Below are 25,829 nucleotides of genomic sequence, written 5' to 3'. Positions count from 1 at the left end.
AGAAGAGCAGATGATGCTTATTCTAAAACAAATGCCCTACATATAAAATATGGTAAATAAAAACCTGGTAAAACAAAAAAAGTAACATTCAGTCATTTAGGAATGTCTATTATCAGTAGACATTATGGGAAGCATTTGTCAGGTGCTGCTGTTTGCTCTTGTATGCTTTGACATAGGGCTGCACAACATATCGCTTCAGAATCACCATCTTTGGTGCAAACAAAAGAAGCCTATTTTTTGCATATTATCATTCATATTACTACAATCTTGTAAATAATATATAGAGGGCATTATTAATATCATAACAAGTTGAATAATCTGGCAAAAAAAACTGTATTTGTTTTATATCGCAAAATACAGCTCTGGAAAAAAATAAGAGACCACTTCTATATGATGAGTTTCTTTGATTTTACCAAATTAAAAACCTCTAGAATATAATTAAGAGGAAGATGGATGATTGCAATCCATCAAACCAAGCTGAACTGCTTGAATCTTTGCACCAGGAGTGGCATAAAGTTATCCAAATGCAGTGTGTAAGACTGGTGGTTAAAACCAGGGTTTTCCACCAAATATTGAAACTTGTTTTCTTTGAATTACAAAGCTCTGTATCTTTTTTTGTTATTTCAGCCATTTCTCATTTTCTGCAAATAAATGCTTTAAATTACAATATTTCTTTTTGGAATTTGGGAGAAATGTTGTCGGTAGTTTATGAACAACGATGTTCATTTTACTCAAACATATTCCTATAAATAGCAAAATCAGTGAAACTGATTCAGAAACTGAAGTGGTCTTTAAATTTTTTCCAGAGCTGTATATCTCTGAACAAAAAATAGTGCAGTTTCTTGTTTATGGCAGTTTTTCCCCAATATCATGCAGCCCTAATCTGATGCATAAAAAACAAACATTATTTAAAAAAAACATTCATACGGCGATGCTGTTCTAGCTGAATTTGCCCTGTCTAATGAAAATACATTACTCAAGTAGAAGGCAACGGTCACAGCAACACATTATATAAAACCCCAATCTTTGTAAAGGTATATCAGTTGATTAAGCCTTATTTAAAAGGCAAGGCATAGCACCATTAACAAACACCTAAGTCTGTGCCACAGGATATGCCAACAAAGGCCCTTTTCAACACTATGTGTTACTTGATGTCACTTAATCGACTGAATCACATTCAGATCATTCCTGATCCACAAATCTAATGCCCGTGTTTTACTGATCTACTGTCAGTGTTTACAGAGGAGTACTGATTCCTGTCTTGTGATGTGAGGTACGGTACATATATGATACTGGATTATGTTATGATGAATGAAGGCATAGATGTAACCCTCACTATATGTTGCATATGATCTTGTCTGGATTATTAAGTAAAATATATGATGAATTTGGTGAGATGCATTAGGAGATTTGGTTGTTGATCTGACCGGGGTATTTCTCAAACTTCCTCTCTGCTTCCTCACTGAAGGAATCACCTGTAAAAGAACAGAACAGAGGAAGGCCATTCAGTAAGAAGGTAGACTTTCTACACCAGTGGTTCTTAAATCTTTATAAATAATATACCACCCATAATGAACAGACATATTCATGTTGTTCTGCTCCAGAGAGTCCTATACTACTGCCAATATTTCACTACAGGGACTAGACATGCATTTTCACATCTATGTCATCAATTGTTGCCATTAATTATTAAGGGTGTCCACAAACATAGATTTGTGAATGTGTGCGAGGTTCTCACCAGTATGACAGTTGTGAAGCCAGATCCTGTGGCCATCGTATTTGCAGTTACACTTCATGCCGTTGTTTGTGAAGTCACTTTCAGACACCTCATAATTAGGATTTATTACAATCTGAAATGAAAAAAAAGAGAAACACATTATTACACACTCTCTGGATTATAAAATGTTTTTAAACTATTATTAGCATCTTCATAAACTGGCTTTTAAATATAATTTCTAAATACTAAGCATAGGCTTGTCACGATAAATACATTAAGGATATATTCTATGTTTTATATTGCCCAGTGTGTTTAATTGACAAGGAAAACCTATTAACACAAATGAGCTAGTATAGGTCGACTTTGTTTTAAATTGAATTTGTTTTATTTATTTAGCATATTTTATAACATATAAGGTTTTATATTAAATTTTATTTATAAAATAAAAGTAAAAAAAAAATGGTATTGTGACAAGTCTAAATAAGCACATTAAAAAACCTGGGACTCCCATCACACTTTAATATAAAAAATGTTTCACCTGCAAAATGTAATTTCCCGGTTTGACGTCTGTGATGTCGATCCACTGACAGTCGATGTCATGCCGGTACAAATCCCGGCATCCCACTGTGATGCCCTGCTCTCCAAAATTAGCACATTCATATCGCTTAGACACGCCTGCAACACAAAACCCAAACAAGCAGATGTGTCCTTTATCTTATGGTCACTTTTACAGGTATGCCTGTGTATATTTATCACTGTTAGTGACTGTGAGTGGCACTATGATATGTTTTTATTGTGCGGGTTTGTCTTTTTGTGCGTCTGTCTGACTTACCCTCCTGACACTCGTTGTCCTCCAGGCAGAAGCTGGCTTTGTGTCCTTCTGCCACCTTGGTTCCATTGATGGACAGCAGGTCATAGTGAGTGAAGATATCCATACTGTGATAATGCCTATAAAACATGCAGATAGAAATCTAAATAGATGTTTTTTGCACTGTATTAACCCTTGTGTGGTGTTCGTGTCTGTGGGACCAGTTTTCATTTTTCATCAAATGATACAAAAAAAAGATTTTTTCTAACTCAAAAAAAAAAAGAAAAAAAACTTTTCTAACTGGCATTGGCTCAATTTTTGTGAAAAACATATATCAAAACACATTTTCGATAAACACACACTGTACACCCCCCCCTGCTTCATTTGTTAATTTGAAACTAAACAAAATATCTACTCATATCTAGAGTTTAATTCATTTTCTTTTACATTTTATTAAAAAACTAATAAAAAAAAAAGAGTAGCACTTTTTGAAAGAAATGTAACATAAGAAAGGTAAAGGGCAAATATTAACCATGTAAGCTGTTTATATTGCTTGCAATTTAGGTGAAGCAAGCATGTGTAAAGCATTTTAATGTAAAATTGCTTAATTTTGCTGAATTAAATACAAGTAACAAAGTAAACGAGTAACAAAAATATGAACACCACACAAGGGTTAAACAGAGAACCAACTAATGACAGTACATACCGTATTTTTCGCACTATAAGGAGTACTATACGGCTGTACTTCAGCAGAGTGGCTTTACTGCTCCTTAAAACCTGTCTAGTAAAACTCATACATAAGGCGCACCAGATTATAAGGTGCACTGATGTTTTTTGGGGAAATGAAAGGATTTTAGTTGCACCTTATAGTGCAAAAAATACGGTAATCATAATGGAATGAAACGGTACATTTGTACTCCTCTACTCTACTAATAGTTACCCGTGGCATGCATGCCAGACCCAGGAGTGGCGTCCAGCTTTAGGCCTGAAGTCGGCCCGGCCGATGTTGTGTATTTCAGAGGAGAAGCGGAGCAGGCGGCGGTGTCCGTAAGGCCAGTTTGCTTTGGAAGCTGTTGAGGACAGACAGTTTTCCTCTGCGGCGCAGTACAGCATGTGCAGCGGCCGGTCCTCTATATACACCGACTGCTGCACCAGGGGAGCATTCAGCACCAGATCAGATGCAGCTGAGGAAAAGAGCACAGATACACAGTGTTACAGGATCAATAAGTGCCTAAAATTACTTAATTTTGATTAATAGCTCTTAATATTACTGGTGCTTTTGGAGCTGTGTATGTGATAGACCCGGTAGTGTGCAGACATTCGATTTAAGAGCAGTGTTTGTTTTGATGTTTGTGTACAGCTTTAGATATGATTCGTCAAGAGATGAAAGTAAACGGCTAAAGCGGCGCAAAAGCCACAAATTACAGGTCTGAGGGAACAAGGTCAGACAAAAAGTCTGATACTGTGCTCTTTCACTCCGCCATCAAAGGAAGATGAAGGCCTTTCTTCATTCTTAAAAAAGCTTGTTTGAGCCGAGAGCAAGACAACAAAGTCGTCAACCTCTATTTGAACTGAACGCAGTGACCACATGTGCTTATGCTTGCCCAGAAGTGCTGATCCCACTCCAACAGAGTGTTTTTGTTTTGGTTTGCATTTTTTTCTGCATTTTACTCTGTTTTCTGCCCAGTCTGGAAGGGCAATTACCCAATTCATGATCAAATGATTTCCATCTGTCTTTAGTAATGCCCTGAACACTAGGAGGGTGAACACGAGAACATGCCCCCTCTAACACATGTGAAGTTAGCCACTGCCTCTTTTCCAGCTGTTTTGGATGCAGCATTGCTAGGTAGCTTATTCGACCAGAGAAAAGTGCTGGATTTCCAGCTTTGATACAGCAGCTACCAGACACCGGTGCTGGCCAACATCCCATTGGGAGTAATGAAGGGAGAGAGAGTAATTTACCCACCCAGAGAGAGCAAGGCCAATTGTGCCCACTCTGACTCACCCTGTGTTGAATTAATTCTAGTTTATTGCAGTGGTACTCAACTGCTATCTTAAAGGCTATGTTCAGACTAATATGTCCAGCCCAAATCTTTTTTTAGCCTATCCAGATTGTATTCAGATAGTCTAGACAGCCAGAAGCCACATTAAATTAGATTTTTCGGAAATCAGATTTGTACAGATGTGTCTCAGTCTGAGCACTTCCGCCTCACAGCAAGACTGCCTGGGTTTGATTCCCGGCTGGGGCAACCCGGGTCTTTCTGTGTGGAGTTTGCACATTCTCCCCGTGTCTGTGTGGGTTTCCACCGGGTGCTCCGGTTTCCTCCCACAGTCCAAAGACAGCACGTTCAGGCTAATTGGATGTTGGTTAAATTTGCCCCCTAGGTATGAGTGTGTGAGTGAATGTGTCTTAAGAGAGCACATCTCTGTCTGCCCTGCGATGGACTGGCGGCCTGTTCAGGTTGTATCCTGCCTTCCGCCCGTTGCCAGCTGGGATAGGCTCCACCCTTAACGGATAAAGCGGTTGGCGATGAGTGAGTGATGAGTGTCTCAGTCTGGATGCTTAAATTTCAGTCTGGATTTCTGTGTGTTATTTGCATCACTGAAAACACTGCAACCAACCTAATCTAATCTAGAGTTACAAAACTGTGGGGTTTCAAGAAGAGTGAGTGAGAATATCATTTGTGATGTCTCAACATGCAAATCTGATCTAATCACTTGCAAACAACAGTGCAGACAGTCATCTCAACAGATCTGATTTGAAAACCAAATCTGATTTGCCTTCAGCCTGAACACAGCCTTAGTAACTAACCAGTGTGTTCAAACTTATGTGTTTAAGCAGAGAAGTCAGCAAAACAGCCCTAGAATAAACAGTGTACATGTCTCTGCATGCCCAGAAAGCATATATGTGTGTGCTTATCTGAACAATGACTCACTCTCCGAGCAGATGACCCCCGCAGAGAACCGTGCGCCTGATTTCTGGCAGCTGACCGTTTTGTGGTGCTGGCACTGGCTGAGTGACAGCTCGTCTCCCGTGCACTTCACGCCGCTCATCACCATGTCCGTCACGTTACTGCCATCCCAGTACCACGTTTCCTTAGCAACAACCACAGAAACACAAAAGACTGTAAAGCTGCTCCCTTAAGTATTGAATTTTGAGCAAAGTTCAGATTTGATGTGTGTGTGTGTGTGGAGGAGGGGGAAGGTAGAAAATAGTAAGTAGTGTTTTTTTTTTCAGTTTGTAAAGAAAAGGATTTGTGCTGCCTGTCTCCCTCCACTCATTTCTGCTGAGTGAGCAAACACCAGCAAAGAAGACAATAGTGCAATGATCTTTAACCCGAGCACTGGGGCCCCGTGAACTGCACATCTTTGTGCTCCTCCTCTGTGTAAAACACCTGACTCAGCTCAGGAAGGCCTGCATAATTGTGTGTTAAATCTGTAATACAACAATAGTTATTGGGAAGATCCCTGATCTGAACTTTAACACAATAAACACAATAGTGAAATGCAAATAGAAATTCATATTGCTGAGAAGTAAATTGTTTGGTAATGGAGGCTGTTGGGGAATTCACTTGACCTCTTTAAGATAAAACGTTTGGTCACACTTTAAATAAATAGTAGACTTTAGAGTGTTTTCACCCCTGATAGTCCGCAGGCCATTAGTGTACATTTGTCCTGGTTATTTTTGGTTATACACTGCGGTTAAAGGAGAAATCCAATGTAAAATCAACTTGGTGTAATGATTTTTTTTTTCAAATAGCCCACCGCCATTCACCCCCCAGCATTCTGAAATACAGCGCTTTTAGTCGATACACCCAACAGGCTTACAATGCTAACAATAGGGGCATAGCCTTGCACATGCAAAGAAATCTCTATTTTTACACCATTACAGGCTCAAAGTAGCTCCACACTTCATTGGTAGAATTCTGGGGGCCTGACGTTTAAAACGAGGCACTGAGAACTTTAAAAGTACACAGGTAGTTTATTAAAAATACAGTTTCTTACAGTACTTTGAGGTAGTTCTCCAGATGCCACTATCTCAAAATTAAGTTACAATAAATTACCTAACGAGCACAAATGAATCTACAGTTGAAAATCACATGAATACTCACATTCATTTATGACTGAAGTTGGTGCAACAGGAGTTGGGGAAAATTGCAAAGATGACAGAATATGAGGACACCAAATTCAATCTGCTCCCCTATCCTATTCCAATCCAATCCTATCCAATCTTATTGTGCTTGTCAGTCGACCTATCATTAATTATATTTAAGATGGTGACGCCTGCATAACTACTTGTACTGTGTGCATAAACAGTGTTTTTTTTTATAAACTAGCTGTGCACTTTTAAAATTCTCAGTGCTTTATTTTAAATTTGCATGGACAACACTATGCCCCCATCACTAGCATTGTATGCCTGTTTGGAGCATCAACTAAAAGCGCTGTACTTAGGAACGCTGGGGGTGAACAGAGGTGGGCTGCTTGACAAAAGTTACTTGACAAAAGTACTTGTTTTCATCAAGTTTCTCTACACTCCTAGTGCATTTTAAACAGGATTTCTCCATGAAATGAGCTGCTTAAAGAACTTTTGTATATCCTGTCATCATCACCAATGTAAGCTGCATTTTTCTGTACTTCTCACAAATGCTGCCAATTTGGCAGCTTATTCTTATTCTCTTTTTTCTTCTGTTTTGTTTAAGGGCTGATGCTAGACTGCCTCAGCTTCCTGTAATTTGTCGTAAAATCTGAACCATCTAGAAAAGTGTTTTCACGCTGCAAATGAACTAAACCGTGGTTGAGTTGTGTCAGACTGAGGCCATTGCCTTGCAATGAGCCCGCTAGCCAGTGTTCAAACTCACAACAAGAGTTGGTTTCTTGTACCCAGACTGTTCTCTGAAGTAACACTTCAGGATTACTTAGCATACTGATATCCTATTCAACCATTGGCATGTCTGTGTCATTTCCATATAAAGATTAATTCTTATATTGTCTTATATTGTGTTGTGACAGTTAATTGTGTTGTTACTATATTGATTAGGGATGCACTGATGTAGGTATTCTTGGCCGATGCCGATATCCCATATTACACATGTATAGATCTGCTAATGCCAATACAAGTGCTAATATGCACATTTATAACTTACAGAGAGACTTTAGAACTAGTTTAAAACTGAATTAAAAAATATATAAAAATTAGCTACAGTAAAAATATCAGCAAAAATATCAGTTTCAAATATTATTTTAATAAAAGTAATATTGGCCAGTACAGATATAATTCTAATATCTGTGTGTACATCTCAAGTGTTGATTCTATATTTCGTTAATACATTTATAAATATAGTAGATTAAAATATCTGTATATTATCGCAATATTATCACATATACACCATTAACTGCCAATTTTTTGAAAACGGTAACATTATTTAAAGAAAAAAGAAATAAAGTGTCAAAAATATAAAGTTAGTAAAGCTCCAGTTTGTTTAGGAGTGAAGGTATATTTTGGCTTGAAACTGTTTCTATATGTCAAATCCATTCACAAAGATTAGGCCATTTTGCTTAAATAAATAGCAAACTATTTAATTTACAGTATTTATACATGGTTTTTTTTGTTTACACTTTTTCATTTGTAAATCTAACTCAAAATATACTAGATAATACTAGTATTTACTGTTTAATTAATTTAATGTTCAAATATGTTAAGATTGTTTTACAGTACAAAGCATTTGTACTGTAGCATTTATTCTGCATTATATACATGTCTATTCTGATGGTCTCTGCATTTTATAAATGCTTACAGTACATTCTTCTGTGTCTCTGTGTGTGTAAACTCTGTGTGTGTTTGTGTGTGTGTGTGTACTCACAGTAATAGCATGCATGCTGAAACCCAGCCCTAGCTGTCTGCAGGCCACCATGGCCTCTTTGGTGGTCCAACCTTCACTGCACACACTCCCCCACCGCTGACCCACCCGAACCTCCACTCGCCCCTCGTACTCCGCCCGCCCGCCCACCAGCCGCACCTGTACACACAGCCTATGGGATGTTAGTACACACACTTGTGCTCTAATTAGATCACTAGCACTCACTTGCACCCTTCTGTCCTAAATGATGTTACACTATTACTGTACATTATTGTGAATATTCTGAATATGTACAGAGAAACCCTAACAGTGATTAGTGTGAAGAGTTTGAAGAACATTAGTAGAGGTTTAGGAGAAAGCAGGCACAGGAAACTGGACCACAGTCTCCATCACTGTTAGTGTTAGTGTCCTACTTGCAGGCCGTGGTTGGAGTATCCGAGGCCCAGCTGTTTACACGCAACCATGGCTTCTTTGGTCCCCCAGCCTTCTCCACAGATCAGGCCCCAGTATTGGGTTCCATTAGCACTAGATCGCAACACTTCCACGCGGCCCTCGAAGCCGGAGCGGCCCCCTGTGATACGCACCTGAACAGGACAAAGCCCAGGAGGAAATGAAGGGGGTAGGGGCCAACTTCCTCTATACCAACAAGGCCTTATAGGAAGGAAGGATAGGAAGTGGCATATTTTATGGACTATAAGGCGCACTATCAATGTACATCTATTTTCTGTTCCATTTTTATACATAATTACATACATCATAAATGCCCCCCGACAGCGCTACACTAAGTAACCCTGAGTGTTCCAGTAAGCCAGGGCACTATCAGCTAGCGGTTCGTCACACATAGCTTGTTTTAACACGGTAAACGCACATACTACAGTCCGATATACTCACCTCTAAATGGTGAAAGAGCTAGCGCTGTGGTTAGCGGCTAATGCTAATGCTGCTCCAGCCTTGTGCTGAAGAAACTTCACTAAAACTCCTGAATAACGCTGTACTTCAGCAGAGTGGCTTTGCTGCTCTTAACAACCTGACTGATACATAAGGTGCACCGGATTATAAGCCGCCCTGACGATTTTTTGGCAAAATTAAAGGATTTTAAGTGCGCCTTATAGTGCAAAAAATACGGAATTCAAAGAGACACTCAAAAAGACAAGGAACTCTAAGGAAATCCCTCAGTTCTCATAGAACAGTGATTGGCTTTTTAACCTCTGGACCATGGCCCCCCAATGGACTGCAGTGGTACTGCTAGCTGGCTGAAAAATGTGTTTCCATTTTCCACCAAAAATATATAATTTCTAGGGAAAAAGGGATTTTAATGAACATCATTTAAGATGTGACATATATTGTGTACACTATGTTGAATTTTTTTTTTCTACATTTTATTTGGGTCTTTGAGCTCACCCAATGCTCTGACATAGTATAACAAAATTAAAGAAGAAAGCAGGGGTCAAACTTAGATTTTGAACACAAAGCATAATGAAAACTTAAAATGTAAACGTATGCTATTGTTAAAAAATAACATTAGCAGTAGGGGGCAAATATGCCTGTATATAACCTGGTTGTTGGGTGGCCAACCACTACAGTCCTTGTCATTTTGAGCAGGTGTTTGAATGTTCACATTTTATAATATGTCAACATCTTCCAAAATCAAATGAATTTCATTTTGAACACCCAAACCTTTGCAGAGATTTTGTATGTTGAGACATACAAATGTTAGAGGTTAGAATATTCACATGAACAACTTCCAGTAATTGCTCATGCCCTTAAATCACCTTTTTGCTGTAAACACATTGCCAGACTGCAATGTTTCAGCAGCATATGAATTCATTCACACAACAGTAACTATCTTAAGTTAATTTTTGTTTAGGTTTGAGCTGAAGATGTAGTTGTAAAGTGAAATGGGGAATGTGCATCAAACTGATAACTGCTCAGGAGCAACTCTCATAAAACTATTAATATCAATGTATCACTGTAAATAAAATATCTTAATTCACTGACCTTGTAAAATTTAGCATTTTATGAATCTGTTAAAATATATCTTCAAAACAAACAATCAGTCAAAAAAACACAATTATGAACTATGTAATATGTAACACAAGAGGGATGTCTCTGACCGTTTTCTCATAGCCCATGTACGGGACGTTACAGCGCACCGCGGCGTCTTCTGTGTGCTTACAGTCTTCAGCTGTGATGTTCTTAAAGTTACAGTTCAGTAGTGAGCGCTCATGACCTGTGCACTGAACCTCATTCATGTGGATCGGCCCAATCCCTGCAACACCACACACAAGAAACATGTTTCCTTATAAATGGACTAATAGAAATGCAAAAAAAAAAAGAGAGAAAAAAAATGTACCAAGATGAGAGTGAAGGATTGCAATTCAATAAAGAAAGATAAAATGTACGAACACTGGTTCATTACAACAAATTGTTGATCTAAGTGCTGAACACAGTGCCTCCACATACAGAATCATTGGTCATTTCCACCAAGACAAGAACTTGCAGAACTTGACACTGACGATGAACCGCTGCCATTTATCAGCAGGAGGGGTTTGCTTCAGATAGGTACAGCTTTGACTTCTTACATTGACTTCCACTGAAGTTAAGACATTTTTTTATCATTCTCCTACAGTCTACAATATATTTGTTAAACAGCAGTATTATGTTAAGAACATTTTGTATCATTTTCATACACAATTACTCTTTCAAAGTTTGTCTATCTCTCTATGTGCAACTCTTTCTCCATCTCTCACTCACCTTGTCCCATGCGGGCTCCGGTGAGGGCTAGCTTAGCAGAACCATAGCCCATCTCTCTGCACACCACACTGGCGGCCTGCAAGTTCCATCGGTCATCACACACCGTTCCCCACTCACTTCCCTTTAGCACTTCAACACGGCCTTCTCCTGGCCTTGCTCCACCCTTCAGACGCACTGTGCTCTGCAGCAGCAAGTGACAGAGAAAGAGAAAGAGACAAAATAAGCTCAAATCTGCAAAATGAAGTAAAAGACAAAAAGTAAAGATCTAGAAGAAAAATCTCGGAAATTAATAAATAGTCTAGAAAATTATCCTAATCCCACATTGATTTCCATGCATAATGAACAGAGGGAAAACAACTAATCAATCAGTAAGATAATAATAATAATAACTTTATTATTATAATTATAATTAACTTATATTATTATTATTTTTTATTATAATAAAACTAACTAAATACAATTTTATATATATTTTTTTTATTTCTGAATTAATCCGGCATGTGTTTGGACTGAGGTAAAAAATGTGACAGCGCTATCAAGTGCTATATTGCTGTTTTAATAAATACATAAGTACATTTTAAGCACTAAATTTAATTCATTCAATTCATAAAAACAAGTTGGATAAAAACAAGTGGGCTTAAAACAAGCGGGATTAAAACGAACTATTTTTGGGGGGAGCGGGTGGAAACGGGACTAAAACAAGCGGGAGCTGGCAGGAGCGGGTTTAAAAAATTAGTCCCGCACAGACCTCAAACCAGCGGCATTGTCAGACTTATCCACGATTGAAAATATCGGAACTGCATAAACATCAGATGCATCAAGCTGCCTCAAGGAACTACTAATGCTGAGGGTTTTGTCATGTTGTGATACACATGCATTACACACTCCATCTGAATGTGTAGCTCAATAACATGACATGAGTTGCCATTATTAGTCTATTTTTTTAATTATTGTTACTGGTAACTTTTATCTTCCTTCAGAATGGCACTGCATCAAGACATTTCCCTCTGGGTGCAACTATTTCATGCAGCCATTTCTTTGACAAAGTGTGTAAATATTTATATATAAATTACCGAGGTCTTGAGCTTTTTCTTCATTGCACGGTTTTGGGCGTACTCTGGTCCAGGCACACAGCTGACTGCAGCAGGCATGCCCCCTGCACATGTCTCAGTGGCATTGCCCTGATTAAACTCCAAAGGACAGGCAGCCAGGTGCACCTCTGTGCCTAAACATGCCACAGAGTGAACGAAGTAGTAGTTCTTTTGACGCTCCGCATACAGCCTAAAAGAGAGAGGAAGACAAGATGAAACAGATGAGTACATGAGTGTGAAAGGGCTGTTTGTGCTCACCTCAACTAAATAAAGTCTGAGATTAAGCCTGTAAAAACGTGAAGAAACAAGAAGAACACCCTATACAGTACTATTTCATTGATAATATGGTGTGATATGTGTCTGATGAGGTCCAAACTCATTCTTCACCACCGTCTAGTTCTCTAACGCTGTGATGAACTGTAACACTGATAAAACTATGATTATAAAGGCAAATGAAGAACAAACAATTCATATGTTCACACGTTCTACTGCTGGACAGTTCAGTCCATGCTTCCTCAGTTTGTCCGAGGTTACCTTTTGGCTGCGGCCGGCTTGGCAGGTTTAGACTTAGAGCTAGCTTTAGTGATAGCTTTAGCTTTGGCATCCTGCCTGCAATGCAAACATCCATTAAGTGTGAAAAACACACACAAACACACACACACAGTCACTAAAAATCCAGCATGCACATGCAAATTATCACATAAGGGTTACATGGGAAAGCTGGTAAATACAAATTCTGGAAAGCTTCTACTTAGCAATGTTGTTGAGGTAAAAATAGTTGCGGTTTAGCCATGCACGGTGCTCCTGCATGAATAAAATAAGATTTGGCGGCTGACTGGTGACTGTTGTCATGGTTTGAATCAGTCAGTGGTGCACCTGTGTTTCCTGCCGCCAAGATAGAAACACGCCAGATATTTAGCTGAACATACTATACTTATGGACCACCGCGCCCATCTGTGTTAATATATTCTTAAACTCTTAGAGGCGTAAAAAAATAGACTGTTGACGGGGTGAAAGATAGTATTGTAGGGTATTGTAGTGTGTCTTGCACAGGGTGCGCCATTGGGCACTATCTTTTCCAGACAATGCAAAACCACATGATGCATATATTACAAATGCATGGCTGCAAAAAAAATATTGCATGGACAATGGACTGGCCTGCATGGTCCTAGCATAGAGAATGCGTGGACGATTTAGAAATGAAAAATGTGTCAACAATGTCTCCGTGCTGTTGCACACCTTCACAGATGTTTTCAGGAAGAGTGGGACAACTGATCAAATGTGAAGAATGGAGAATGTGAAGCATTTTAAAACTTTAAATCCTATGCTGTGTTTTTGGTCGTTCAGCTTTCCCATGGTCCCTACATGATCAATACATTATCAACTAGTTATTCACACAAATATAATTAAGAGTATAATTAGAGTTTGTTAGTCGGTGGTGAGACATGCTGTATTAGAGTTTATACAAAGACTATAAGAAGGCAATATAAGAACCTGTTACTGTTAGTGTAAGCTAATTGTACCATGATTATGTCATGGTTATCCCAGAATGCACTCTCTCTCACTCTCTCTTACTAATTCTCTCTCTCTCTTCAACCCCCCCCCCCCACACACACACACACACGCGCGCACACGCACACACACACACACACACACACACACACACACACACAGAGCATACATTCAGACACGTGCGCAGCTTCATTTCCAAACTATGGAAATAAAACTAACAGATGGCAATGAGTTCCTCATGGGCCAGTGGTCCCCGTGTCATTCCTCCATTCTTACTCCACCTCTCCCCTCTGTGTTTTTTTTTCTCTCTCTCGTTCCCCAAACAGGCTCCAACCCCCAGGCCCCAGACACTTCCTGGCTTCAATTACTGCCAGCAGAGAGTCTGACTCTCCTTTCGAGGCATGATATGTTTGAACAAGCGCACAAATACTGTGAAATTATTGTACATGGAAACCACCCAATATGAGGAACTTAATGTAAGAAGCAGATGTCCATTATCATCAATCATCCCTCGGATAATCGAACAAAGCATAGAGAGAAAAGTTTGCACAGAAGAGAAGTTAGAAGTTAGTTAAAAAAGCCTTCTACAACCTGCAACTACTGCTAGAATGAAAGATCGACTCTAAAAGAGACACTACATTGCAAACATCTAGAGGAAGAGCACTGTTGGTTTCTTCCCCTCAGATGGTACCTGTCTGCTGTAACTCTAACTTTGGCTTTTGGCTCAGCAGATCTCTTTCTGAGATTCCTACAGGAGATAAGTGAATCTTATCAAAAACATAACTGGGCACATGTTTGCAAACACACATATGGAAACATACAGCATGAATACATATCGTTACCGTCCACGGAAATTATGTTTATCCAAAATAGCAACTTTACAAGAGAAATAAAAAAATCTATTTAACTTTTAGTGGAAGTCAATGTTAATCGAGTTTATTTCAGATTTTTTTTTTTTCAAGACATTTTTACACAGTGTGAGGGACAGTTTGTTTTTCACTGGGCAGCGAAAAAAAGAAAGACACACATGACAAGACAATATGGCACAGTGATCTCTGTTGTTGTGAGAATATTACTGGTCCTGTTTAATGTATGTAGCATAGGGGTGGGCAATATGATAAAAAAAATCCACATATTTAAATTCACATTATATTGTATATTCACAATACGCTATATTTATTGCAACGTTTTGACAAGCCGACAAAATGCACCAATAGAGGCAGATTTAAATAAATGTTACTCAAATACTCTGTGATTTTAATTACTCTTTATAGTTATATTTAGTGTCTATGTATTCATTGCAAAATGTCTGAGCTGTTCATAAGTTAAACCAGTGAGGAACAATGCCAGAAATCTACATTTTTACATTTACGGCATTTGGCTGACGCTCTTATCCAGAGCGACCTACAAGGTTGTTCCTATTACAGAGTTGGGCCAATGTAGTGTTAGGAGTCTTACCTAAGGACTCTTAATTGTTTATTACAGTATAGTCACCCAGACCAGGAATGACCCAGACCCCCAGTCTCCCACATGATGTTGTAGCTCACAAGCAGGCTGTGGTTTTATCCACTGCTCCACACCAAACATCAGTGGTTTTGTGAGATTTAAGAGGATTATACATTACTACATTAGTCTCCGAAAAATATGACTAAATTTATTATAATAAAATAAAATATAGTAATATTGCTCACTTCTAGTATAGCTATTTCTGTATCACAAACAAGGCTTCAGATATTGTCATATTTGTTGATGACCCAGTGTTCCATTTGGACGTATACAGAGTGTACAGGTGTTTTCTTTGGGTGTGTGAGTATGAGTGTTGTTTTTGGCTGAAAATGAAGCACAAACATAGTGGACGAGTGAGCAAAAATGGTCAAGAACTCTCTGAAAGGCCTGGTGAAGTCACAACCTGACTGAATGAAATGTGTAATTAAGTATTGGAGAAAAAATGATATATGCGACTATTTTTTGTTTTGGGTCATATTTCAGACTATGTAAATATGTGTGTATAAGTGTGAGTGTTTAAATACTTAATATAAAGGTATCTTTTCTGTGGTTTGGTATTCAGTCTTTTACATTGAGTTATATGCAGCCAATTTTCATCCATGCATGGCGACTGCACTGTCTCAAAGAAAAGGTAATGATTTAGTTTTTATTATAGGTAATAAAAGTATGAATTTATGTATTTATTCATATGTAGTATGAATCTGGCCTCTTTCTCCAAAATGAGACAGACATCATGAACCACAACGTTAACAAAATGCTACATTTCCAGGTTCCAAAAGACACTCCAGAAACTGTAAAAGTTTGTGGGGGCAGTGGAAATGCTATCAGACGCTGTGAGTCAGGGTTTAAGGTATGCGCACAGGCACTACGCTGAGTGGAAGAATAGTGAAATCTGGTGTTCTTCTTAAGGTTAGCTCAACAGGAAGTTGAGAAAAACAGACAGATTTTCCCTAATAAACCTGATCAGACCAGAGACTGAATCAAACTCGGCTACTCCAGGCTCATTAGCAGGTAGCTGAACAGGTTTCTCTATGTGTATCCCGCTAGTAGAGGTATGTATCATGGATATAAATAGCTGTTGGTTGGTGAGGTATATATGTGTGTGTCTGTGTGTTTTGGGGGGCGGGGTTCCTGCAGTAGACGTTTAGATTTCGGCGAAGTGTGGATTCCTGAAAGTGCGACATTCCTCTGACATTCTGAGAACCTCCCACTCAACACTGCCTAATGTGTCTCCCAGCAGGACCTCCATTTCTTTTTCTTCCCATTCATTTCAAATTTCATAATGTATTTCCATGATAAACTCCATGATATTTTGGGTTTATCTATTGTTTGCTAATAAACATAAAAAACTAAAAGCAATGCTTTTTGGAATGCTGAGGGTGAATAGAGGTGGACTATTCTACAAAAAATTATCCTACAAGAATTTCTCCTTTAATGCAGTGAAAATATTAATTTATATTTTTTAAAAGCAATATATTTTTGGAGCTTACCCTTAAAAAAAGTTTTTTAAAGCCACTGGAACACATTTTCATATAAAGATTTATTTTGTAGAATCTCAAGTTATTAAGAAGCGCTTAGCAAAGTTTAAATAGAAAATACAAAGCATATTATAAGACAATTGTCAAAAATTGCAAAAACGCCCTCCCTAGACCACTCTAAGAGCAATGTCTTTTAAGGGTGTGACGAGATCTCGTGGCACGAGATTAAAACGTAACGATATTTCTCGTCAAGGGAAGAAAAAAACAGTTTAGTATGGACTTTTTAAGAGGGATCTGGCAACACAGTAGCTATACAGCGAGTGTGTGGCTGAGCAGAGAGCAGCTCTCAGCAGAAGAGGAAAATTCGGGTATTTGCATAGAACTGAGGTCACTAATGGGATAAAGTATCTGTCTGTCTGTCTGTCTGTCTGTCTTTCTATCTATCTATCTATGGTTATGCATAGTTAAATTACAAGAGATTTAGGAGAAAAAACAAAAACCATAGGCTTAATATGACTGGTTGTGGTTTGCACTATATAAGACCTAGAAAAGTTTTATTTTTATTTTTATTTCATTTTTCATTTTTGATATTCTATTTAAAATTTTATTTTTAAATCTCGTCTCGTCTCGTTCTCGTGAACCCAGTATCGTGTCTCGTCTCGTCTCGTCTCGTGATATTAGTGTCTCGTCACATCCCTAATGTCTTTATATTCTAATATCGTACATGATTGGCAGTGATTTATGAATGTAAACGTAATTTTGTTCATGTTACAAGTATACCGCAAACAGCCTTTAGAAAGAAATACTGTGTTTTTTTAGCTTTTTACTTAAACTATAAATGTGATACACAGTTCTGATATCTGTAATGGCAGAACCAGCTCAAAAAAAGACACTAGTCCAAGTTTTTACTGGGAGACTGGGGCTGCCCCACAGTTACAAACTCCATATTGATTCATCCCAAATGACCTAACATCAGGGTCAGTGGTGGACTTATAAAAACTGAACATTTTGTTGTCTGCAAAGCATCCACTTTATGAAGCAGAATCTAGGAAGCATGTACAAAAACAGCAGCCTGGTGATGGAGTCCTGACAGTGTGACATTAGTGCTGCTTGTGGAACGTTGATGATATGTCAATGTACTCTCTTTACCAGAGGTTTATTTTTTCACAAATGTTACAGTAGACTATTGACGCAGCAGCCGTTTCAGTGTTAAATGACTGCACTAATATACTGCTCTCAGTGTTTCACAGCAGGCACCAGTGCAGACTATGTGTCTGTGAGTGTAAGCAGGGTGTTTGTGTGTTTACTGTATGAATGTATGTTATTCTATAAGTGCATTATGTTTGTGGGAAGGTTTATGAGTGTGTGTGTGTGTGTATGAGTCCTATATTAGGACCTCATTTCTCAAACAGCTGTTAAACTACACTGCACTTCCTATTACTCTGCCAGTAGTCGGTTAGCAGGACAACAAGAATCCCTCCTAACCAACAGACCCCACACACACACACACACAGGCACTGGGGATCTAGCCTCCCCAGTACTGATCCACATATGTGTGGGCAGAAAGTGTTGTTTTTTAAAGCTTCAAGCTGAATTAACTTCAAAGGTGAAGCTACTCTAGAATTTTCTTCAATCCATTCACAAAAAAAAACCCAAAGCAACACCACTGTATTTCTGAGCACACTCACTTGTAGAAGTTCTTGTTGACCTTCCTCTCATGGGGGAATCCCATCATGCCACAGACGACCCGTGAGTTTTTGGGGGTCCAGCCATTATCGCAGACTTGGACCCAGCTGTCCTTATACTTCACCTCCACCACTCCCTCCGTCACAGGCAACCGCCGGCTAGCTGTGGTGACCACCGGCCGCAGACGCACCTCCTCCACCTTCCTTTCATCTACCTGCACCTGAAAGTCAGACAAAAGTACATTGAATCAGAGTATGTACATAAATTTAGTGTACATAAAAATGTGCTGTCCAATGAAAAACAAGTATCTATATTTTTGTAGATTTTTATTTTAATATAAATAATACTACAAGCTGTCCCTTACACTGTGTCAAAATTTCTTAATGAATGGACTAAGTGAAATTCTCCAAAATGACCTGAAATAAACTCTTTTTACATTGAAATTCATTAAAATAGATGAAGGTTTTTTCTCTCTCCTGTAAAGCTGCTGTTTTGGAGATAAATATTTTTCATTTGACATCAACAATTTACACTCATCATCATTCAGATTGCAATAATATTCAGACATAAAATAAAGTTTACCAGAAACAATAAATTATGAACATTTTAACAGATGCAGGCAATAATTCATGAGCAACACATACAGAAGTACAGAACTCATACATACAGAACTCGGCATGGTGTTGTAGAGGTTTCTAATTGGGATAATCCATCCATTGCAACCTTAATATTGTGGGGTGTAGTTTTGGTAGCATATCATACAGCTTCCCACACATTTAATTTGTGTCTTCAAGACGAGCTCTTAAGATGGCAGCAGTGTGTGTACAAGCATTGTCCTGATGGAAAAGCACACTAGAGTGTGTGTTCAGAAAAGGTAGAGTCACTGGTTGCACGGCCAAAGTAATAAAGATCAAAGGTGATCTTAAATTTTACAAAATTGTACATCACATGCGTGGCAACAAACAGTTGACACAGTTCACCTTGGTGCTGACCACAGAGCTTTCACACAATTTTTTTGATAATCTCAAACAAGACAAAAGTGGAGCTTGTCACTTAAGGTAATTCTCTCTAAATAGTTTCCAAATAGCATTGCAGTTTATGGGCGGCGTGGTGGAATTGGGCACATTTGCCTCCTAGCACTTTAAGTCCCTACCTCCGGTTCCAACTATTTTTAATAATGAGTGTATTACATCAGCAATTTGGCTTATGTTTTTGCTGTAACTGTGTTGATCAAATATATTTCATTCCCACCAAATAGGATACACTTTGGAATTTTCTAAAACACATTTTAATTAAGTTTTATTGAAAAAAATCTTAGTGCTGTCAGAAGAATTCCTTAGACATAGGGCACTAAAGAATCACAGAGGGTAAAAGGTAAAGGTTCAGTCAAGCTAATCCTTTTCAGATGTGTGTCAGCAAAGGGTGAGGGGAAAAGTCAGTAGCAGACATCAGCTAATCAGAAAAACATGCTATAGGTGCAGTAAGCCATAAAATGCTACCATATGATGTTCCTCTGTGCGATAAACTCTGAATGGACCCTCACACGCAGTCTGTGTAGTCTCTACTTCTCAGAAATGGGTGCTATGGTGCTGATACAAGAGTTACTGCGAACACAGAGATACCTGGACAGCAGACTAATTTCTTCACCAAAGGAATGCAGAAAAAGCTAATAGAGAGCTCAACAAAATATGCACTAAAATCACCAGATTCATTAACTCAGAAAACGGGCTGCACCACAATGTAGGTTTTAAAAGTAAAAAAAACAATGGACTGTCAATGTCAATATCTTAAATTCACTAGCACAGTTTTCACAAAGATTCCAACACTGATAATTGTTATTTGGGACTGATTAACAATAAACAAGGACAATAGGATCCATCATTATAAGAGTAAATAAAACACCATGTTTCTAATGTAGATTTTTTTTTGTTAGAACTTCTCTCAGGAACATAAGAAAATTCTTAGAAAGCTATTGGTGAATGGGGCCCACTGTGTTTAAAGTAGCCCTGCTGTATAGAAGCTGCATTTTAGCCCAGAGCTCTTACTGAGATTTATTTATTTATGTTTTAAGATGTTAGAGAAAAGTGTCTAGAAGGTGATTACTATAATACACACTGAATGAATGTCTTTCTTTAGCTTTGGCCCTGTTTGAAGAGTTCTATGTATGGTGGATTGCACAGACATAAAATAACCCACTTGACCAATGAACATGAAGCGGTTTCTGTTCCAGGGAAGTGATCTGTGCAAACGGAACAGTTTCTTACAGTCTGTACCTCTATAACATTGGAGTCCACAAATCCCGGCAGTCTCTCGTCCTTACAGATCACCCCGGCGTCTTCGTCGTGAGTGCAGTCACTGTTGCCCCATCCACGTGACTTGCAGACAGATATACTCCTCTCACTGCCACTGCACTGTACGTTATCCAACCAGATCTTACCTGAAACACACACATTCACAAGACTTTGTTTTAAAGAATTTTACAAAATTTTTCCCCACTTAGTAGACTCAAACTGACAGAGACAAAGCCAGTGAGAGGCATGGCGAAAAAAAAGCATGATGCGGGATTTGAACCGCGTTGTAACGATCATAAGGGCAGAACCTCCTCACAAGTCTAGTTAAAGTTTAACCGTTTAAAGGAAGTACACATAATTTCTTTCAAAGTTTCTTGTGGATCAGTGGATTTGGATTGTGATTTTTCTGGGTGCAGAGTCAAAGGTAATTTCTGAAGCGGTATCTCTGAAGTAGCCAATGAGCACTAAGCGTAATTAACTCTTTAAATTGCATGCTTTATTTAATACCAGTAGCACACTGGAAAGTTTTGCTGGCTTGGGTGCTATACAGGCTGGTTTACATGCTTAATACTATCATAAAACACATAAGATGTCCACTGGGATGGATGAAACATAAGTGTTTGCAGGAACAGACCAAGTTCTTACATCCTTTCCTGTGTGCTACTCACACACTTTCAGAAATGTAAAGATTTACCCTTTAAATACAAATGCTAAGTGAGAAATGAGAAAAAAAATGAGGCATTTCTTATTATGGCCACCACGCCTCAAATAATAAAATGTATCTAGTGGCGCTTGAAAGTTTGTGGACCCTTTAGAATTTTCTACACTTCTGCATAAATATGACCTAAAACATCATCAGATTTTCACACAAGTTTCACACGTGTTGAGTTGTTGTACCAAAGAATCAGGTTAATGTTAATGTATGATGTTCAATAGATATGTTGTAATAGGACCTAAAGTGAGCATTTTATGTGAGAAAACACACCATCATCCCAGAGTTGAAGCTGTTCTATATGGAGGAATGGACAAATTTTCCTCTAAGCCGGTGTACAGGACTAATCAACATTTACCACAAATGTTTAATTGCAGTATTGAATGCAAAGATTCACATACTTTTGCTACTCAAAAATCTCAATAAATAAATGACCAAATATAATTGTTTTGTCTCATTTGTTTAAATGTGTTTTCTTTGTCTATTTTTATGACTTGTTTGAAAACCTGATCACATTTTAGGTCATATTATTGCAGAAATATAGTACATTCTAAAGGGTTCACAAACTTTTAAGCGCCGCTGTCTGTTTGTGAAAGCAGCAAGACATGATGGAATGAGCTGTTGGTGCTACACATTACCTGAGCCCTTGCCATATTTGGCACTGTGTGCCCATCCAGTGGCAGAGACAAAGCCAAGCTGGCGGCAGAGCACGTTGGCATTAGCCAGCGAGAAGTCATCGTCACAGATAGTCCCCCACTCGCCCTTATAGAACACCTCAATTCTGCCCTCGTTGTGCTTCCGTGGGTGACCAGCCAGGCGGAACTTCAGGCGTTCAGGTGACTGGGATGTTGGCGTGGGACTTGGTCGTAAAGAGGGCGTTGTCTGAGCGAGGAGGGATGGAAACCAAATGCTAAGCAACAGAACGACTAGGTGCTGCCTCCTCTGAGACTGCTCCATTGTGAGGCCTGCAGAAAAGAAGAGGTGCAAAACAGAGAAACCTTTTGATGGAGTGCAGAACAGAAGAACAGTTACTGAGCGTGTCAGTGTATGTCTGTGTGAAGCTGAGTCTTTGTGAGGGCCTGATGTGAGCCAGCTGTCTGGACAAGAGCAAACAGTCTTGCCAAAAAGATGAGCTTCTGGCACTGTTTAGCTAATATAAACGTACTGTGTGTACAGTAGGCTATGTGTGTGTTTTCATGACCATCTGTTGAAGTGAACAGATTAGGCTGGTTTAGCATCTCACTCACTCTATGTTCATCAAGCATTTGAAAACAAGCTTTAACCTTTCACCTTTAACCTATGTGACCTGGTATACCTTGCAGGATTATGCAAAATGCAAGGGCCATTTTTCACCAGCCTGGGCTTGAGAAAGAATGTCTACTGTTTTTCAATCACACAAGAAAACAAAAGAGTGTGTATTCTTTCTGAGTACACTCTCACCAATTCTAACATATTTTTGGACAAACAATACACTGACAAGATGACCATGTTATTCTGCATTAGTTTGTGCCCCGCTTTTCCCTAGTAACCCACCAGGCCCTAGCTCACAAAAAATGAATTAATGTCCTTGCTTGGTTTGGGTTTTAGAGCTTGTTTATTTATGGTCTAGTATGGTTTATGGTAGATTGTACTTGCATAAAATACCCCACTTGATCCATAAACAAGAAGAAGGACAGAACAATGTGTCCATAGTTTTAATCTCCTCAAGACTACACCATTGGACCTTTTTAAAATGCACTAATGCACAAACACATTTACTGCAGCTGCAGACCAATAATGCACTGGGTGAACAACACTGTGATGACTAGATTAGTTCACAGTAAATTTGACAATGTTAAATGAACACTTTTTAACTAATTTTCTTAATATATGCAATATACAAAAATGTAAAATCAATCGTTGACACATCACTTTACTTCTAAAGTAGTTCTACACTGCCTGTAACACAGCCCTGTAACACAGCCTTGTAATGGAGGCTTTCTTCCTCTAGGCCTGTCCTCATTAGGTAAATTGCTCCCCAGAGGGACTCCTGTTGTGTTATTGACCAATAAGCCAGTCAAAGATGTTTCACATTTCGGCCTAAAAGCTCAATATACTTGCAATGTTTGGGGTCCAAACTGGTTACTAACGTGCTCTTGCTTCGTTTACTGCCCAGTTTCTTTAGGGCAAACTAAATGTTCAGTTATGGGTTATGGGTCATATATTATTTATGAGCGACATTAGCTTTTTGGCTCCAGTGCAAAAAATAAAGACACATTTTTAAAACATGTCTTAACTAACTGAATTAATTTGGTTGTAAGCAAAAACGTTTGTAACTTTAGCCAACCCCTATCTTTACCTCAACCAGTGGGCCTATTCCAAAAGTAATTGTGTTTTAGTCAGGAGAACTGCAGTTCAGAAAACCTAAAAATGCTAGTTGAGCCATTGAAAAAAATGTGATTTCAATCAACTTTTAGTATACTACATGTGTCAATGCTTTTTCTAGAGTGTTGGCTCATACAGCTTTCCTATAAGGCCCCTGGCACCATATATTTGCAAATTGGGTGTGGCCTCTCTCTTACTTACCATCTTTGTGTTGTGTGTTACCGAAAGCTACCTTATCCTAGGTGTGCATTAAGATAAAATATGTGTTGATTGTAAGGCCTTGGTGTTGTAGGCTAGAAGAGCAAGTTACCTTTATTCTGTGTTCCTAGTCGGACCTACAGTCATTCCCGTGCTGCTGCAGTATTATACTGTCAGTATTGACAATTCTTTACAAATATGTTTGCATCTAGCTTTGACACAGTGTAGTTGAATAAACTTAAAATTGTATATATTTACAAATTAATTGAGACAAAGCAAAATTATTTGACTTGACTTAGGTTAAGTTGAGCCAATACCTTTTTTTTCAATATAGTAATAGGTATATAGAGGATAGAGGACAGTAAATAGCAATAGAGGACATTCATTTGCTTGAATGAAATTTTTTTAGACAAAAAAGGGAAAACTTACAAAACATTAAAAAAAATATATAAACCTTCTACTCTTGTAAGACATAACAGTTGGATACATTTCTATTAGACTGTTAGAGTTTGGAATGAAGTTTGGATACTGAGGTCAGTTGCCAAATTCTCATGTGGGAAATAGTATTAAAAACACAAAGAAACAAAGACAAAAGAAACCACTGAGGAAAAACATTTCTAGTGAACTCCAACCACAAAAAAGTCAAATCAATGTGAAAATACATACTTTTACAGCCACATAAAGAGAACAGAAGAACTTCTTTCTTAAAGGCAAACACAAACACTCCTGTATAAATCTAGGTCTACGTGTCGTCCAGTCCTGATACTGATAAATTAGCCTGTCTGAGCTCCTCAAAACAAAACCGTTATGCAAGATCAATAAAGAGGTTTTTATGTTTTTCTTAAAGAGAATCACACTCACAGGTAATCAGGGTGCAGGGAATGTACACAGAGATATATAGATAGACAGATATGAAGTCCTACCTTAACCGTTTCCAGCAGCTCGAGCTTTTTTTCCTCAGTTTGGAAAAAAATCCTCAGTTAAGGGGCTTGCCGTATTTAACGAACACGGAAATAAGAAGTCATGAAAAGACTGGAACTCCGGCAGCAGAGACTCAGCTCCTCTCAGTCAGGAGAAGCGTTACGGACAGTCAGTCAGGCCGCTTTATAACGGGCAGTAATTAGTGCGAGTTTACGGGAGAAACTGGGCAGAGAGGGGCGGGGAGGAGGAGCTCACTGGTGGCCGAATTTTCCTCCTCCAGCACACACACTGGCTCTTTCACCGGTCAGGGGAAGGTTTTTCCATTTTTCCACTTGCGTGACGGAACTCACGTTCTTCAGCAGCTCCTTAAACATGAAGCCTCTAAAATGTAACAGTATAGAATATTAGGATAGTCAGTTTTAGTCTAAAGCCTTACCAGTAATTGTCCTCAGTTTTAACTAGCCAGACAGATCAGACAGCCTGTATGACCAAGCTTGACTAAGCTGGGCCACCAGTATGGCCAAGCTGGACAAACAGTATGATTAAGCTTCACTAAGCTGGTCTACCAGCATAGTTCAGCTAGAAAACCAGTATGATTTAGCTGCACTAAGCCGGTTCACCAGCATGGTCAATGTAGACAACCAGTATGATTTAGCTTCACTAAGCTGGTCCACCAGCATGACCAAAGTGGTTGACTTGAATGATCAGCAAGAACAAGCTGGTAGACCAGCATGGCCAAACTAAATGAAACATACACTTTACTGGTCAAAAGCTGGTTAACCAGCTAGCTTTCAAGTGTATGGTATGGTTTTGTTTCAGCTTTTCAGTTTCAGCCACCTTGACCATCAAAGGCCAGCTTATACTACCCAAAACCAGCTACCAGTACAAGCCGATCTTGACCTGGATTTTTCAGTAGGGATTTCTATAACAAGC

At 38.7% G+C, this 25,829-nt stretch overlaps 1 protein-coding gene across 4 annotated transcripts; it reads right to left on the bottom strand.

Annotated features, from left to right (window-relative positions):
* Nucleotides 1-582: 582 nt before the first annotated feature.
* Nucleotides 583-25,237, bottom strand: loxl3b (lysyl oxidase-like 3b). 4 transcript variants are annotated; one of them, XM_007236417.4, is made up of 17 exons: nt 24,899-25,237; nt 22,052-22,378; nt 20,684-20,847; nt 18,413-18,630; nt 14,432-14,488; nt 12,763-12,837; nt 12,211-12,418; nt 11,138-11,318; nt 10,498-10,652; nt 8,797-8,967; nt 8,387-8,542; nt 5,462-5,621; nt 3,466-3,709; nt 2,550-2,665; nt 2,256-2,392; nt 1,739-1,850; nt 583-1,475 (listed from the first exon to the last, which is right to left on the bottom strand). In XM_007236417.4, the coding sequence occupies exons 2-17, from the start codon at nt 22,368-22,370 to the stop codon at nt 1,402-1,404; spliced, it is 2,547 nt and encodes an 848-aa protein (XP_007236479.2). In that variant the 5' UTR covers nt 22,371-22,378; nt 24,899-25,237; the 3' UTR covers nt 583-1,401. The 4 variants fall into 4 exon arrangements, with proteins under 4 accessions (XP_007236479.2, XP_015457702.2, XP_015457701.2 ...); XM_015602216.3 differs by lacking the exon at nt 8,797-8,967 and having other exon boundaries at nt 24,899-25,235; XM_015602215.3 differs by lacking the exon at nt 8,387-8,542 and having other exon boundaries at nt 24,899-25,230.
* Nucleotides 25,238-25,829: the final 592 nt, after the last annotated feature.

Source organism: Astyanax mexicanus, chromosome 7 (assembly GCF_023375975.1).
Source record: "Astyanax mexicanus isolate ESR-SI-001 chromosome 7, AstMex3_surface, whole genome shotgun sequence".
NCBI classification, from domain to species: domain Eukaryota; kingdom Metazoa; phylum Chordata; class Actinopteri; order Characiformes; family Acestrorhamphidae; genus Astyanax; species Astyanax mexicanus.
The sequence above is the reverse complement of the archived record's forward strand: the minus strand, read 5'-3'. Positions and strand labels throughout refer to the sequence as shown.

What these genes read in the sequence shown, in the direction of transcription:
- loxl3b (XM_007236417.4), bottom strand. Translation starts at nt 22,370, where the DNA reads ATGGAGCAGTCTCAGAGGAGGCAGCACCTAGTCGTTCTGTTGCTTAGC. An exon ending in GTTAGAGTTACAGCAGACAG is followed by an intron (nt 12,838 to 14,431) that starts GTACCATCTGAG and finishes TTTGCATTGCAG; the next exon opens with GCAGGATGCCAAAGCTAAAG. An exon ending in CGGGAAATTACATTTTGCAG is followed by an intron (nt 1,851 to 2,255) that starts GTGAAACATTTT and finishes TTTTCATTTCAG; the next exon opens with ATTGTAATAAATCCTAATTA.